This window comes from Epinephelus lanceolatus, chromosome 8 (assembly GCF_041903045.1).
Source record: "Epinephelus lanceolatus isolate andai-2023 chromosome 8, ASM4190304v1, whole genome shotgun sequence".
Classification (NCBI taxonomy): domain Eukaryota; kingdom Metazoa; phylum Chordata; class Actinopteri; order Perciformes; family Serranidae; genus Epinephelus; species Epinephelus lanceolatus.
The window spans coordinates 11,872,219-11,887,134 of NC_135741.1; the positions used below are offsets into that span (position 1 = coordinate 11,872,219).

Below are 14,916 nucleotides of genomic sequence, written 5' to 3' on the forward strand. Positions count from 1 at the left end.
CCTGCTTCTCCAAACTGGGGGCATGCTGACTGACATCTACTGTATGTAATACAGTGTCTATGGATAAGTACTCCATACAGCCCCACTTAAAAAAAATCTGAACTATCCCTTTAACATGTAGGGTTGGCCTAAAGTGCTGTGTATAAGCATGCCCTTATATGGTTCATACAATACTAAGCTATTAAAATAATGATTATTGACAGATTTATATGTTTATACATCTTGGATTCATTCATTTTAAGACATATTATCATTTCTGGGAACAGTAACTCTGAGGACTCCCCCACAGACCCCCTGCTGAAGACCCATGTGTTAGACTATCAGGTACACAGTGAAGCCAGATTCACACAGACTGCTGTAATAAATAGCTGTTTATTTGAATTATTATTTACAAGAATGTATGGACTGTTAGACAGTCAGTCATGATAGGAGGGTGATTTAGGGAAGGGTTGCAAAGGGTTGACAAAAAATTTTTTGCTCAAAAGAATCATCCGGTTTAACCTAGAGTCTGTTTCTGAGCATCCAATCAGCCAGAGTGGACAGTGAGGGGACGGGGACAGAAAAAGGTTGGAGAAGGGAGGTGGAGGAACAGAGGTTGAAGAACATATGGTGATGGATGGAGATCATGTTCGCTTTCTGCCTCTGTGAGAGGTGAGCAGATGCTGTGTTGGAAGGCCGTAGAACAGCCCAGTCTGCGGGCTCAGGGGGGAAAGTGCGGAGGGGAGGTGCATTCAGCCCTGTTTGCCCCGGGGGCTCCCATGTTTACGACGGCAGGACCCCAGCAGTGTCTCCAAAGCCATCTTCACAAATGCCTGGAAGTTATTGCTTCTCTCCCTTCGGCTGTCCTGCTAGGGGATGAAACACAGACAGATACCTTCACTGGGGACACGGCAATCATGGCAGCTCATTTCCACACTGTGTGCCAGACAGAGGGAATATTTGGTCGTGTCCCAAACCACTGAAGGCTGATATCTATCTTTTTTTTCCCTACTTGGACATCATGTAGTCTGTGCGCAGATTAGATTCACCAGGTTGGAATAACATGCTGATAAAATGAAGCCTCATATAAATGCTTACCTCCTTGCTTCTTGTTATCATCTCCTTTCTGATCACCTTTCTTCGGCTGCTCTTTAGGACTCTGAGGTTGCTGCAAAATGAAAGCAAATATAAATAAATTGCAGCAACAAACATTTACAAATTGAGGATGACATTTTTAATTTTCTTTAGACAAGTATAGTAATGATTTTCCTACCTTGGTAGCTGACTTCTTGTCCGACTTATTACCTGAAAATAGTGGAAACGTTCAGATGTATGTCAAACATTTGGAAACAGGGTCATTTTCCTACTTTTTTTTTTTTTTTTAAATAACTCATCTAATTTTCTTTCTTTCTTTCTTCTAGTATCTAAATAAAAATAACTATTTTGTAGACGTACATTTTTGTTTCACATTGCTTACCTTTTGTTCCTGGCATTTTGGCTGTGCTCCAGTCAGTTCTGATTTCTGAGAATGCAGTGCTTAATGTGGTGTTCGACTCGGTCATTTATGGCCCGTGCTTGTGAATGGCTGTGTCACTGGGGCCCCTTCGAGAAAGAGCGCCATGAACAAGCAAAGAGCCCCGTCAGCTGAGCAGCATGCCCCACAGCTCTGCAGGTCTTTGCTGAGCCAGGCGAAACCTCGGAGCTGACCTTGTCATACTGCCATTGTGAACCCACTGGAACTGTGTGTTCACCTATTGTCACCGACAAGAAAGCATTTTCATCAGGTTACCGGCGACGTGATAGTGGATTTAATCTTTTCTTTTTAAAAAAGGTCTACTAAGTCAGGGATAACTTTTTTAAATGATGATCAACCACATTAGACACAGGACAGAGGATACAGGATTTTGTCCTCAGGAACTCAGTTCAGAGGATTTTGTTGTTACATTACACTAAAATAGTCTCCTGTAGGAGGATCACAGCAGGGATTGTTAAGTGAGGCTCATATTTGAATGGTGGAACATTTAGTCAAGTATTGTGCTTAAGTACTTATACATAACTTGAGTATTTACATTTCATTCTACCTTATACTTCTACTCCACTACATCTATTTGACAACATTAGGTACTAGCTTTTTTGCAGATTCAGATCCGCGCTACAAAATATAAATCAACCTGTATATTACTGTTATTATATAAATAGTGTTGAGAAGGTAACTTTTGAAATGTAATAGGTAACAGATGATTAGTTATCCTGTTAAAATGTAAGTAGCCTAATGTCACCATTTTAATGACTTAATCAAAACCATGTAACTTATTACATTTAATTACTTTTTGATTACTTTTCTTACAAATGTTTTAAACTGGGCGATAAAGCTGAAAATGTCTGGACATAGTTTATGCCAAAAGAGGACATTCCCGTACCACAGGGAAAAGATGCAAAGCAACAGAGTGAATGTTATATTCTACATATAAACTTTTTACTAATAATAATATATTAGGATGTAATCCCTTTGTAATCACAAACATTTTGATAATTGTAATTAAATTACACATTTTCACAGTGACTGTAACTGATTACAGTTAGATTTATTTTGTAATTTAACACATGTAAGTTACTCCCCAACACGGTATATGAATAATTATTATATTCTAATCTTCTCTACAGTGGGCCTATACATCACATAAATAGAATTAGCTCCACCTTTACAAGATGCTACATTAGGGATCATTACATATAAATACATCACTAATTAAAATCCGTTAATATAATATAGGCTGCTTTAGTCTGAAATGGGCCATTCTGTACAATTAGTGCTTCTCAGTATTTAGGTGCTAATACTTGTGCGCTAAGACTTTAAATTCAGGGCTTTTACTTGTAGAGTAAAATAGATTAAGAAGCCCCCACCCCCTTAATTCCTCTCCTAACCAGCATATGGCACTAAATCTACTCTCAACACATGTATTAAATGGCTATGCTCCAATAAAAGGTGACATTTCATCTGAATTGCTGCATTGTTGAGATTTATTCCACCAGAACCATTTAAGGTAAACTGATCCAAATTTCTGTCACTGGAAAATAGTGATCTATGTATTTATATTCAGCTGTACATAAAAAGCTTTGATATATATGTATATATATGACGATGGGAGTTTTGTGGGGAGAGTCATTCGATTCATTTTGAAAGAAAAAACAGTTTGTCATTTAAAGTAAAAATGTGAAATGAGACCCTTTCTCAGCCAACATTTATATTTTGCATGTGGCCAATATGGAAGCCGTGCATTTACTACCCACATGGGCACATAGCAGTATTTGCTAGCTATACCTAATAATCATTGCTTACTATGTAGAATTAGTCAACATCTAGATAGATAGATAGATAGATAGATAGATAGATGGATAAGCCATTAATATGTCAGGGTTGGGATTTTAGTTTGTTTTATTTAGTTATACAGCTCATTTTGTAGCTCAGGCCTTTACAAGATTTTCATTTTTGTGCTCTAACAACACAATTGACAACTGTACCAATTTATTTTTTCCAACAGTGTGTTAGTTTATGCATCATCATCCTGCACCTGCTAAAATCATATTCACATTTTTAAATTTTACAGTAAATTGATTTGTTCTTAGAGGAGCATCTTATTCACCCCATCTTATTCTAATAGTGTACTTTTACACATTGGTTGCTACTTTTACTTAAATAAAAAGCCATTAAATATTGCTGGTATTAACTAATGGATTATTTTGGCCCTGGAGGACAAAATAATAGGATGCTGCTAAATTTCAAAGCCTGACATGAAAAACAAATGCCATTACTATCCCATGAGAGCATGCTGTTGGTCGTTATGTGTTGCATATGTTAATTAAATAAAACTGCAGTCAGTTGATCACACTGAAACAAACAATAAATCATGTAAATGCCGTGAATCATGATCCGGATCTATGTTCCTGCTCCACATCAGTAAGTGGGCTGGTCACACGGTGTCACGTGACCTGACACCAGAAGCAGCGATGGAGAAAAGCTAAGGAAGGTGAGCCGTGTTTCACATGTATTTATTGGTGTTTATGTGCTGTATTGTCACCATGTAATGCCTCATACTCTGTATAAACTTGCTAACTGATAGACTCTCCCTCTTCACTGAAGAATGAATGAATGACGGGTATTTTTAACGCGAGTACACCGCATATGATGTTGTTGCTAACCTGCTAATTGGTAGCTAACGGCTGTTAGCTTTGCGACGTTAGCTGTCAAGAATTGCTCGCCTGCTTTTGATGCTGCCTCCCATCTGCAGGGGAAAAACGCCCCAAAATAATCACTCTCGAGCTCCATTTAACTGTTTCACTGCACTTCAACAATTATTTTCTGGTGTCAAACTCCACGTAGCAAAACATGGCTCAGTATCAGTCCCTGTGGTGTCATTAGTGTCTGCATCATCACCTGATTCAGAGCTGTGGATGGATGGAGGGTGGGGGGTGACATCTCAGCTCTGTGACTATAACACTCATCAAGCTGGGCGTGACATAAGTGTAAAGTTTGTTAGTTAAAGTAGCTGAAAGATATGAGCTAAGTGTTGTGTTTTGACAGGAATCTGCCCTGGCAGTGGATTCCTCTTTACCCAGAGTGCTTGTGGAATGGCAGCAGTTTGGCAGCAGGTTTTGGCAGTGGACGCAAGGTGAGACTCAATCATGCAGCAGGCCTTTACTAGTCCACACTGATGAAGAAGCTATTCAGACGTGTAATTGCTTATGGATCACTTGTGAGTTATTGTGTGTGCTGTGTCACTTTCCCTCTCCCTCCGCAGGTACAATGCTTACCGCACGCCTACGTTCCCACAGTTCCGAACTCAGTACATCCGCCGACGCAGCCAGCTGCTCAGAGAGAACGCCAAGTGTGGCTTTGAGCCGGGGCTGCGCAGGCAGTACCTGAGGCTGCGCAGTCAGCTGCTGGCCCTGCGCTACGGGCCCCTGTCCGAGCAGAGCAGCTTCAGGGCCAGCAGTGTGCGCAGCTCCCGCACCACACTGGACCGCATGGAGGTCAGACCCAAAGAAACAGAAAGGGCAGGGGAAGTGGAAGAGAAAGAACAGGAGGGGGGTGTATGTACTGATTTGGAAAATGAGATATATAAATATCTGTGAGTTGGAGTGAAAATATAGGATACAACATTAGAGAGCCATCTGGATGGCTAGACCTTAGCTTTCATCAATCAGCAGCATAGCCAAGCAACACTTGGGTTGCCCATACACATTAAGCTGAGCAGCTTGGTTGAAATGGCTGGCATTGCCCATGTATATTGGCAATAACATTAATTTAAAATGCATGGTGATTTCAATACGTTTTCAAGAATTATTTAAGGTTATTTCATGATTATTTGTGGTCACAACTCACAAGTGCTGTCTTTACACTCACTCCTATGAGGTTCTGTCTTCTCCCATGGCCCACTTCCCTTCCTGTCCTCTCCTCTCGGGCAGGACTTCGAGGAGGACCCCCGCGCCCAAGGGGCTCGTGGTCACCGCCGGTCCGTCAGCAGAGGCTCCTACCAGCTACAGGCCCAGATGAACAGAGCCGTCTATGATGAGAGGTATGCAGGGATTAATGCCACCAAAGATCTTCAGCTTGCATTTAGCTTCTTGTCTTGAGCAATTGAATTCTCTTTGATTTATTTCTCCTTTGAACTGTTGTGTTTTGTTGGATTTGCTGGCTGTAATCCTGGTTTGGTTGCACTGAGTAATGATCAGATCTCTCATATTGAGTTGTCAGCTGTGGGCAAGGGTTGTGAGGTGTGTTGTATTGATTAGATGCTTACATGGTGGTTTTTATTCCTGGCTGCAGGCCTCCGGGCAGTTTGGTGCCCACCTCAGTGGCAGAGGCCAGTCGTGCCATGGCCGGAGACACAACTCTGAGTGAAAATTATGCTTTTGCTGGCATGCACCACATATTTGACCAACATGTAGACTCTGCTGGTAAGTAAATGGTTTTTAATTCACAGTTGTATACATTAAGCTTCAACATTTATTTCACTTTATCCTCCTCTCCTTGTTCTTTTAGTTCCACGGTTGCAGTTTGCCAATGACGACAAGCACCTCCTGGCTTGCTGCTCCCTGGATGGCACCCTGTCCATCATGACGTTGTCCCCATCTCCCCCCAGTGTGAAGGTGACCCTTAAAGGTCACGGAGGTCCTGTCACAGACTTTGCTTGGTCTCTTAGCAATGACATCATTGTGTCGACATCACTAGATGGGACTCTGCGTATCTGGAACACGGAGGATGGTCGGTGCATCCGAGAGGTCAGAGACCCAGAATCCAGCGAGTTGTTGTGCTGCACCTTCCAGCCCATGAACAACAACCTTACTGTGGTAAGTCCCATTTGAGACATGCTCTCATTTTATCCTGTACTAATTCCCGGGTACCATGAAAACTTTTGCAAAGGGAATGGTACTCAGTTATGGGAAATAACATTGAAAATCTTGAAAAAGAACTTAATTAGACTGGAGAAATAACCATTTGTGGACAGATGGCTGTCCAACTGGCCGTTTTGTATTTTCAGTTTTCAGGGTTTTTTGAAATAAACTAATAATCTTTATCCCATGTTTCTTTTTTGTGTCATTAACTTTGAAGTCCTCCTCAACTCAAAAATGTATTTCCTTATGTTTATGTCCTATAAAATGTCTGACCTTGACTATGTTGACGTGTATCTGTGCAAAGTTTATCACCAGAGAGGTGTTTTCGTATTCCTCTATTGAAGGGGGCAATGTCTGTGTGCCTCACTAAAATCTTAAGGTTCAAACGTACACCAGAGAAACTAGATTAGATTTGTCACTAATAGGGGGCCTCCTTTCATATTTAATAGAGGGGGGGCCATATCTAAAAGTACAGCTGTCAACATGGCCCCCGCCACAGGCCTTTGCCACCTTGGTCTTGAAAAAACCCAGGGAAAACCCTGTCTTATATGGGAAAACCATGTTAAACAAAATATTAATATTGGTACAAGTATACATACTTAAAAACAGTGTCTGCAGAGGGACTTTAAGAGTTGGGAAGGATTCACCATTTTGTGTCACAGCATTATACTTCAAATGTTCCACTGGATATTAAAGGACATCTTTAAAAAATTTTTCTTTCTCATCTGCACTTTTACATAGTTTACTTTTAGGTACCAACATCAAGGTCCTAGTAAGAACAAAATCCCAAACACTAATGACAGTAGTTGTGTTTCTGGACTAAATGTTCAATACCGCCTGTGATACTTTGATGCCACAGTAAATCAGTGATAATTCAGAATTTATTTAAAAAGTGAAATTCTAAACATGTTTTTGGTTATGCTTAATAATCTACTCAGCAGTCTTGAAACAAGTTGCATAGCTGCTGCGTGCATTACTGTGATAAATCACATGACACTGTAAATTCTGTAGTAGAGCACTAAACATTAAGTGTATGACGCATTATTCTGACATTTCAGATGTCTGAATTTAGCTCCCAGATTACACAGTGCAGCTTGAAAATCTATTTGCAGATTCCGCCTTATAAAAGGAGTTGAACCAGTTCGAATGACATTTGTGTGCCAGTATTTATTTTGTGTTAAAGGGGAAAAGGACTATATTAGGACTAGTGTGAACACCCTGTGAGGCACGGCCCCAAAATCCTTTCTTGTCATGTGTGTTGTTACACAGCCGGCTGTTCTAATGCAACGCTTTTACTGTTTGCTTGATACTTGAGGGCACAATCGAATTTTCTGAGATAAGACATTTATAATATTTAAAAATGTTCATGTTCATGTCGGATTTGCTTTGTTCTTGTCCTGGAGCACTATGAACCAGCCCAAATCCATTATGATGCCTTTTGCAGCTTTTATTTTCTCTTCAATGTACAGAACATGCTGTAAATTAATTAATAATCAGGCATGTTATTTCACTCAATACACTGTCTCATTTTTGTGTGTTAAGTACAACAACAGAGTGGTAAATGTCCTGGATCATTTTGTTTTTATTATGTTTTTTTCATTGGCAAATACTTTAATTGATGAGCAAAATGTAAAATGAAAGCAGAATTGTGCACAGCAGTGTCCATTTCCGCCTCATTAAATGGAACATGAGGTTGATGGATGTTTGTTTTTAACCGACAGTCTGTACCAACAACAAGCAGAAACATTACAAGAGGAAGAAATGGTTTTTTTTTTTTTTTATGGTCTGGTCTGTCTCCCAGAGCAGACATGCACTGGTCTCATCTGTCTGAACACAAGATGACAGTAAATGTTTTCTGTTGGATTACACAGTGTTTAGTCATAGACCTCAAAAACAAAAAAAACATATTTTTACAAAGATTAACCTGCTCTGGTTTGTACTGGTCTAACTGCACCAGTGAAAACCCTCCAACCAGTGCTTCTCCCAGTCAGTTTATCAGTGCTGCCTTGTGGAAATAATAAAGGGCCTCACTCCCAGTTCTGTGTTGCAGGTGGGAAACAGCAAGCACCACCTGCAGGTGGTGAACATCTCCACTGGGAAGAAGGTGAAGGGGGGCTCCAGTAAGCTGACAGGCCGCGTGCTGTCTCTCTCCTTTGATGCTCCAGGGAGGATCCTTTGGGCTGGTGATGACAGGGGGAGCATCTTCTCCTTCCTCTTTGACATGGCAACAGGTACACTCACAGTATTTCCATTTGGCAGACAAAGGGCGAAGTGCGCAGCGACTGAATCCCAAATTCTAATTAGTTTTTGAATCATGCACTGAATGTTGTCTCTGGTTGAGAGGATTGATGTGTCTCTGCCGGTCTCCGCTGTTTCTGCCTGCCCCCCCCCTCCCCCCAAACAGGGAAGCTGACCAAAGCCAAGCGCCTGGTGGTGAGTGAAGGCAGCTCCATCTGCAGCATATCTGCTCGGTCCTGGATTAGCCGAGAGGCCAGAGACCCCTCCCTGCTGGTCAACGCCTGTGTCAATAAGCTGCTGCTGTACAGGTCAGTCTGTAAGGGCAAGTCCCTCTTTATTAAAAGGCAGTTTTGTCTCTGCTTTGCTGGCATAAAATTCAAAGCTATCTTTATTAGTGTAGTCTGTATGCAAACATGTATATACATTTTTACATTGAATCTGATTTGTCATGCTTCCTGTGCATTGGCAGGGTGGTGGACAATGACGGTACACTACAACTGAAGAGAAGTTTTCCTATCCAGCATGGTTCCCAGCACGTTCACAGCATCTTCTGTCCCCTCATGTCTTTCAGACAGGGGGCCTGTGTGGGTAAGAAGTCTGTCATACTGTTTTTCCACCAAACTAACCTTGGTTCTCGAACAGTTTCCACCAGCTTTGAGCAGAACCATTGTAATAAAGGATACATCACCAACCAAGGGTGTGGCCCAGTGCACAACAGAAGCTAATAGTAGTAGCAAGATGGCAGATCACATCAATTACCTGTATGCTGTGATTAGTTACAGATATCTGTATTTCCTAAAACCAAAAATACTAATCCTAGTTTTAATGATAAGAAAATGTAGAAGACTATAGTCCCTTTTACACTGCCTCTTCAAGGTTGGAATTTCTTACCATTATGCCGCCTGGCTGTTGTGTATAAAAGGTACAGTCGCGGAATTGAGGGACAGAGTTGTCTCGCCTTAAAGCGGGTATCGGAGGTAGTAATAACACAGAAACGATGTCTGTATAAAAGATACAGCCGGCAGAACAGGATCATGATGTGTTATGTGTCCGACCCACTGTGGGAGATTTAAAAATTAAGGAATAGCAGTTAGCAGCTAACTCAAAGAAAAATAATAGTGGCTGAAAATGTCCACAAGTTGGGAAAACAATGAGGTCTGGGAGCTCCTTACCGGACGAGCAGAAGCCATAAAACAGGGCCGGGTAAAGATTGTTATGCCATGTTAATGTTATTGTTTGTGAAGCGCCGCCAATGCGTACATGGCACAATAAAGCTGTTGTGTTACGGGTCACGCCCATCACGCCTCTTATGCTTCCACGATGCTGGCATGCTGTCTAAAATCACACACTGGATTGGCATGATGCTGCTGTTGTTTGGTTCTGTCTAAAAAGTTTTTAAAATAAGTTTATTATGTGTAAGACTCCGTCTTCTTCAGTCTGTAGAATATGACACACCTGCTGATGTTGTCACGGTTTGCACTTCAGTTCAAGAAAAATGTGCTAGTTTTTAGTTCAAGCTGGGAACAATCTTTTGGATTCTGAACAAATTTATTTTTGGTCAAAATGTTCCAAACGGTTCAGAATAAGGTGCAAAAACCACAATGGAAACCATTCTATGTCAGTAGAAAAGGGGCACCTGTATTCCTGCTGTGACATTTGAATAGAAAATTAGTCCATAGTTCATTGTGTGAATCAGGCTGTATTGTGGGTAAGAGAAATGCAAAAAATAGCATAATGCTGCTTTTGGATAAAAAGCAAAATTACCTTGTGGAATTTTCTTGGCTTTGTAATGTGTTCATGTACCAAAGGCTTGTAGAATGTAATAGGAGTATATAATCAACTGAAGTTACACAGCCTGTTGTTTGCATGAGTAATACTTGACCCTGCACTACCTCTGAGCTTCACCTTCTTTGACTTTCCACACCTTTTATTATTTGCTAACAATCAACAGTTCATTTCATTCAAAGCTTTCAGTGTTTAAATTATCAGGTCAGTGTCCTTAATTAACAGAAGCATCTCACTCATAATATCCCTGAATGGTATTTTTAGTGGTTTAAAGTTTGTTGCTTTAACTTATCATTATGGAGTTAATGTTGATTGCATGATGTAATGGCTATAGATTAATGACACCATTGGCGTTTAGATTGGTTCCCTATAAGTCTCGCTTTCACCTCGCAATAAACAGATCCTAAGTCCCCAAGACGGGGGACTGGAGCCTATCCCAGCTGATACTGGGCGAGAGGCAGGGTACACCCTGGACAGGTCACCAGACTATCAGAGGGCTGACACATAGAGACAGACAACCATTCACACTCATATTCACACCTATGGGCAATTAAGAATCACAAGTTAATCTTGCCGGCATGCCTTTGGACTGTGGGAGGAAGCTGGAGAACCCGCTGACACGGGGAGAACATGCAAACTTCACACACAAGGGCCCAGCCAGCAAGTGGGTTTGAAACTGGAACTCTTGCTGTGAGGCGACAGTGCTAGTCACTGCATCACTGTGCTGCCCATGGTAATTTTTATGAATAAGACAAAACAATGCAAGTCAAGGCCTCTGTTCTTGAGGAAAAAGAGACAAGTAGAGACAGAGGAAGACTATCAGTCAACATTGCTCCTGCACTGTTGGGTTTGTGTCCCCTTTTCTTCTTCTGGGGATCAGTAAAGTACTCTATGTACTTACTGTTGACTACAGACCATAGCGCCGACCTAACTGTAGTCTCTCTTTACTGTTGAAAGTTACTTCAGGGCGGCACACAGCCTGATAGGGATAATATAAACAGAAGAACATTAGCTTGATCTTTTCTGGCTACAATAATATATCATCAAAAAAATAAGTCAGCAGCAAACCTACAGTATCTGTCCTTTTTCATGTCTCTTTAATGTTACCACAGAAATAAGGAGTACACAAACCTGGCTGACGTCATTGATCTGACATTAGGCTAACACCTTGTGATGTAGGTTAGCTATACATTGCTAACATTAGCTAATTTAAGATGTGACTATAATGTAATGTGTCCATGAAGACTGTGAAAGTCTCCCAGTCACATCTTTTATATCATCATATACATCATCAAAATCTGGGTTTCTTTGTAGTGTTGTTAACCAGCACATAGCCTAAGTATTACAGGAAAGCAGAAAGCTGACCGAGGTTCTGCCAAAGCTAGAGCAATAAGGGGTGGGGACTTAGGAAGGGCTAAATCTGTCTGCCAATCTGTACAATTTACCTGGAAAATAAAGGCTCAATTTACAGCACAAAGGAAGTGCATCAACCAGAGGAAGATTTTACCAGTAGCTGTCCTCAGCTAGCAAAAAGTTTCAATATAAGTTTTTTGCAGTTGCTATCCCTGGTAGCTGAAATGGTGGATGGTGGAACAGCTGAAGTAACTGTGGAAGCTACCTGACACAAGAAAAAGAGCCCCATTGCCAGGTTCTGAGGAAAAACGATCCGATTGTCTTTGCAACAACAATAAAACCACTTGGAAACACTAGTTAGGGAAATAGTTGTCTGTTCTCACTTTGAGGATGTGTTGTAATTTCTTCAGCTAACGTGACGGTTAGCCGCTTTGTTTGCATGCAGGTTGCAGGAACATTAGCTATAATAGCTAGGAAAAAAGGCTGCTAAACTGTTTGCTACGGTTTTCAGGTGATTTGCCAGGCTGGTTGTGGATTTGTGATGTACCAGTTTCCCTAAGAATATCTGGCACTCAACTTTTTGGGGGTCAATGTTGAAACTATTCCAGGCACTTGACTTGATAGTGTATCTATAAGCCCATTATGTTAGATCACACTGTCAGAGTCGCAAAACCTGTAGCAACATCACTCAAGACACCTCTCACAAGTATTTTTGATACCTGAGCAAATTGGTTTGACTTCTTAAGAAAAAAAAAAAAAAAAAAAAAAAAAAAAGGCATTAGCAATCCTGCAAGACATTATTAAAAGGTGTCAGGAAATTAGCTGAAAGAAAATTAGAAATAATGAGAAGAAAAAAGCTAAGGGAAAATAACAAGGAAATCATATGTAAAAGTATTATGATATTACATTTAAAATTAAGTTACTAAAAAAATAAATATCCTGATGTTTTTTGTTTGTTATTTTTATTTATTATTTTTTATTTTATTTTAGCCCATTTTTCAGGTCATTTCCTGATTTTATTTTACTTTTTTTGTGTGCTAATTTTTTTACTTGTTTGTAACTTTTTTCTAATATGCTAATATTTGAGTTATTTCTTGTTTTTAAAGAGATCATTTAGCTCAGCTTTCAAAGGGTTAAATGTCCTTGTGTGAGAGCAACCAATTATTAAAGTTGATGCCGAACGATTATCTTGGACTACAGTTTCTTGCTTCATGGGCTTTTTGTGATTTTCGGGGTAATGTTATAGAAGAACAGAGCATTTGAGAACTGATTTGGACATCGGTTACCATGGGAGCAGATGAAGCTTTGAAGCTTTGGGGTCAAATCTAGTAATTTTGCATGGGACATGAACAAAGTGGCTTCATATCTGTATCTCTGAATAGTTGAGCGGCTTCTCCTGCTACAAATTTAAAGGCTGTATTTTGCATACAAGTGATTTTAATATTGCATCTCTTGACACTTTTGAGATTCCCATTTTCATCTCTTTGTCCTTGTAATTTAACTTCGTGATCCTCCGATTTTTCCCTCTGACACAGTGACTGGCAGCGAGGATGCCTGCGTCTACTTCTTTGACGTCGAACGCAACACCAAGGCGATAGTGAACAAACTCCAAGGTCACGGGGGACCAGTGCTGGACGTCAGCTTCAACTGTGACGAGAGTTTACTGGCATCCGCCGATTCCACTGGCATGGTCATCATCTGGAGGCGGGAGCAAAAGTGACTGATCCACCAATAAAAATGCTTCCATCCACCTGCCGCTCTTTACCCGTCCAGTAACAAGTCTGTAGGTTTTCACTGGAATGTAACAGGCTGCATTGAACGTTCAACGTAATAATAACTCAAGTGCAATCAGATAGAACACCGTGCTGTGTAGGTGGTAGGGAATGTCTTAGAAATTCAAGGGACTGGGGGGTGGGTTGTGAGTGTCTATGTATGTATGTGTGTGTGTGTGTGTGTGTGTGTGTGTGTGTACTCCTACAGCTGCAGCTGAGAAATTGCTTTTCAACAAAGAGAGAAAGAGCACTACTCCCATGCATGTGTCATGGCTTACCTCTGACTTGTACGGATATGACTGAATTCATGTGAAGAGGCTACAGCGTAATCTTCCAGAGAGAACAGGTCCAACACTTTGTATCACACTGACAGCCCCTCTGGCATAGATCTAGTTCACTATTTATGTAACTGTTACTCAAGCGGTGTAATCAAGTGTAGTAAAAAAAAACGCCTTCTTTGCTTTCAGTTCTGCAATTGCCTGTTTGCATTTGAGACCATGTGCATGACATAGAACTCCGAATCGGTCTGTGGGCATATCAAATTGATCTTCACAAAAGACAAGTGTGTTTTTAAGTATGTGTTTGTACTTATCTGTGTCTGTGTGTGTGTATTCAGTTCATGCTGGTTGCAGATTCATATAATTTATTTAACGCACATACAGAATAAACTACTGTAACTGTCTGCAGTCCTTGGTTTATTTTGGTCGAACAATAGAAATTTAAAAAACGGAAATACCAGTGACAGCTTCATAATATAGTACGGTGGTCAAAACCACAGTGTAGGAGAGTGTTAGTCATCGTGTGGGTCTTCAACATGTACACAGGATTCCCTCTACATCAGTGACTGCTGTTGCATTTGGAGCTGGGAGATCGATCTATATTGCATTATTAGATAAGGTGTTGTCATGGGATTTTGATTTTAACATTGTGAAAGAGCTTACATGTTGCGTTTTCATGGTCTTAAAGGCTTTGAGGTTCAATAATATTTTACCTTTTGAGTGTGTTCCAGCCCGTTTGGCCATCAATCCAAATATATGGATGGTAGGGCGGGGTATTGTTTAAAAAATTACACTACCAGTATAAATCTCAATAGAGTGCGTCATTTGATACCATTTAATACTTAATTCAATACCCATCTTGTACATGAAACAAGATTCCCATGTTCATGGAAAACCTGGAAAAGTCATGGAATATCACAGTCCTCTTTTCCATTCCTGGAAAAGTCATCCATCCATCTATTTTCATCCACTTATCTGGGGCAAGGTTGCAGGGGCAGCAGGTTCAGTCCTCCCTCTACCTAGCAACACTTTCCAGCTCCTCCTGGGGGATCCTAAGGTGTTCCCAGGCCAGATGAGAAATGTAATCCCTCCAGTGTGTTCTGGGTCTGCCCCGG

General features: G+C 40.8%; 1 protein-coding gene and 1 long non-coding RNA gene across 3 annotated transcripts; one reads left to right on the top strand and one right to left on the bottom strand.

Moving 5' to 3' along the window:
* Nucleotides 1-353: 353 nt before the first annotated feature.
* Nucleotides 354-1,573, bottom strand: LOC117258780 (uncharacterized). The gene is made up of 4 exons (XR_004501782.2): nucleotides 1,457-1,573; nucleotides 1,253-1,284; nucleotides 1,078-1,147; nucleotides 354-848 (listed from the first exon to the last, which is right to left on the bottom strand). It is a non-coding gene; the product is annotated as an uncharacterized LOC117258780 (long non-coding RNA).
* A 2,297-nt stretch (nucleotides 1,574-3,870) lies between these two features.
* wdr13 (WD repeat domain 13) lies at nucleotides 3,871-14,205 on the top strand. Of its 2 annotated transcripts, none has more exons than XM_078169837.1 (10): nucleotides 3,871-4,007; nucleotides 4,562-4,649; nucleotides 4,779-5,070; nucleotides 5,446-5,555; nucleotides 5,807-5,937; nucleotides 6,023-6,330; nucleotides 8,426-8,606; nucleotides 8,780-8,921; nucleotides 9,083-9,201; nucleotides 13,287-14,205. In XM_078169837.1, exons 2-10 carry the CDS (start codon nucleotides 4,609-4,611, stop codon nucleotides 13,469-13,471), a joined length of 1,509 nt encoding a protein of 502 aa, XP_078025963.1. In that variant the 5' UTR covers nucleotides 3,871-4,007; nucleotides 4,562-4,608; the 3' UTR covers nucleotides 13,472-14,205. The 2 variants fall into 2 exon arrangements, with proteins under 2 accessions (XP_078025963.1, XP_033485847.2); XM_033629956.2 differs by having other exon boundaries at nucleotides 4,779-5,010.
* Nucleotides 14,206-14,916: the final 711 nt, after the last annotated feature.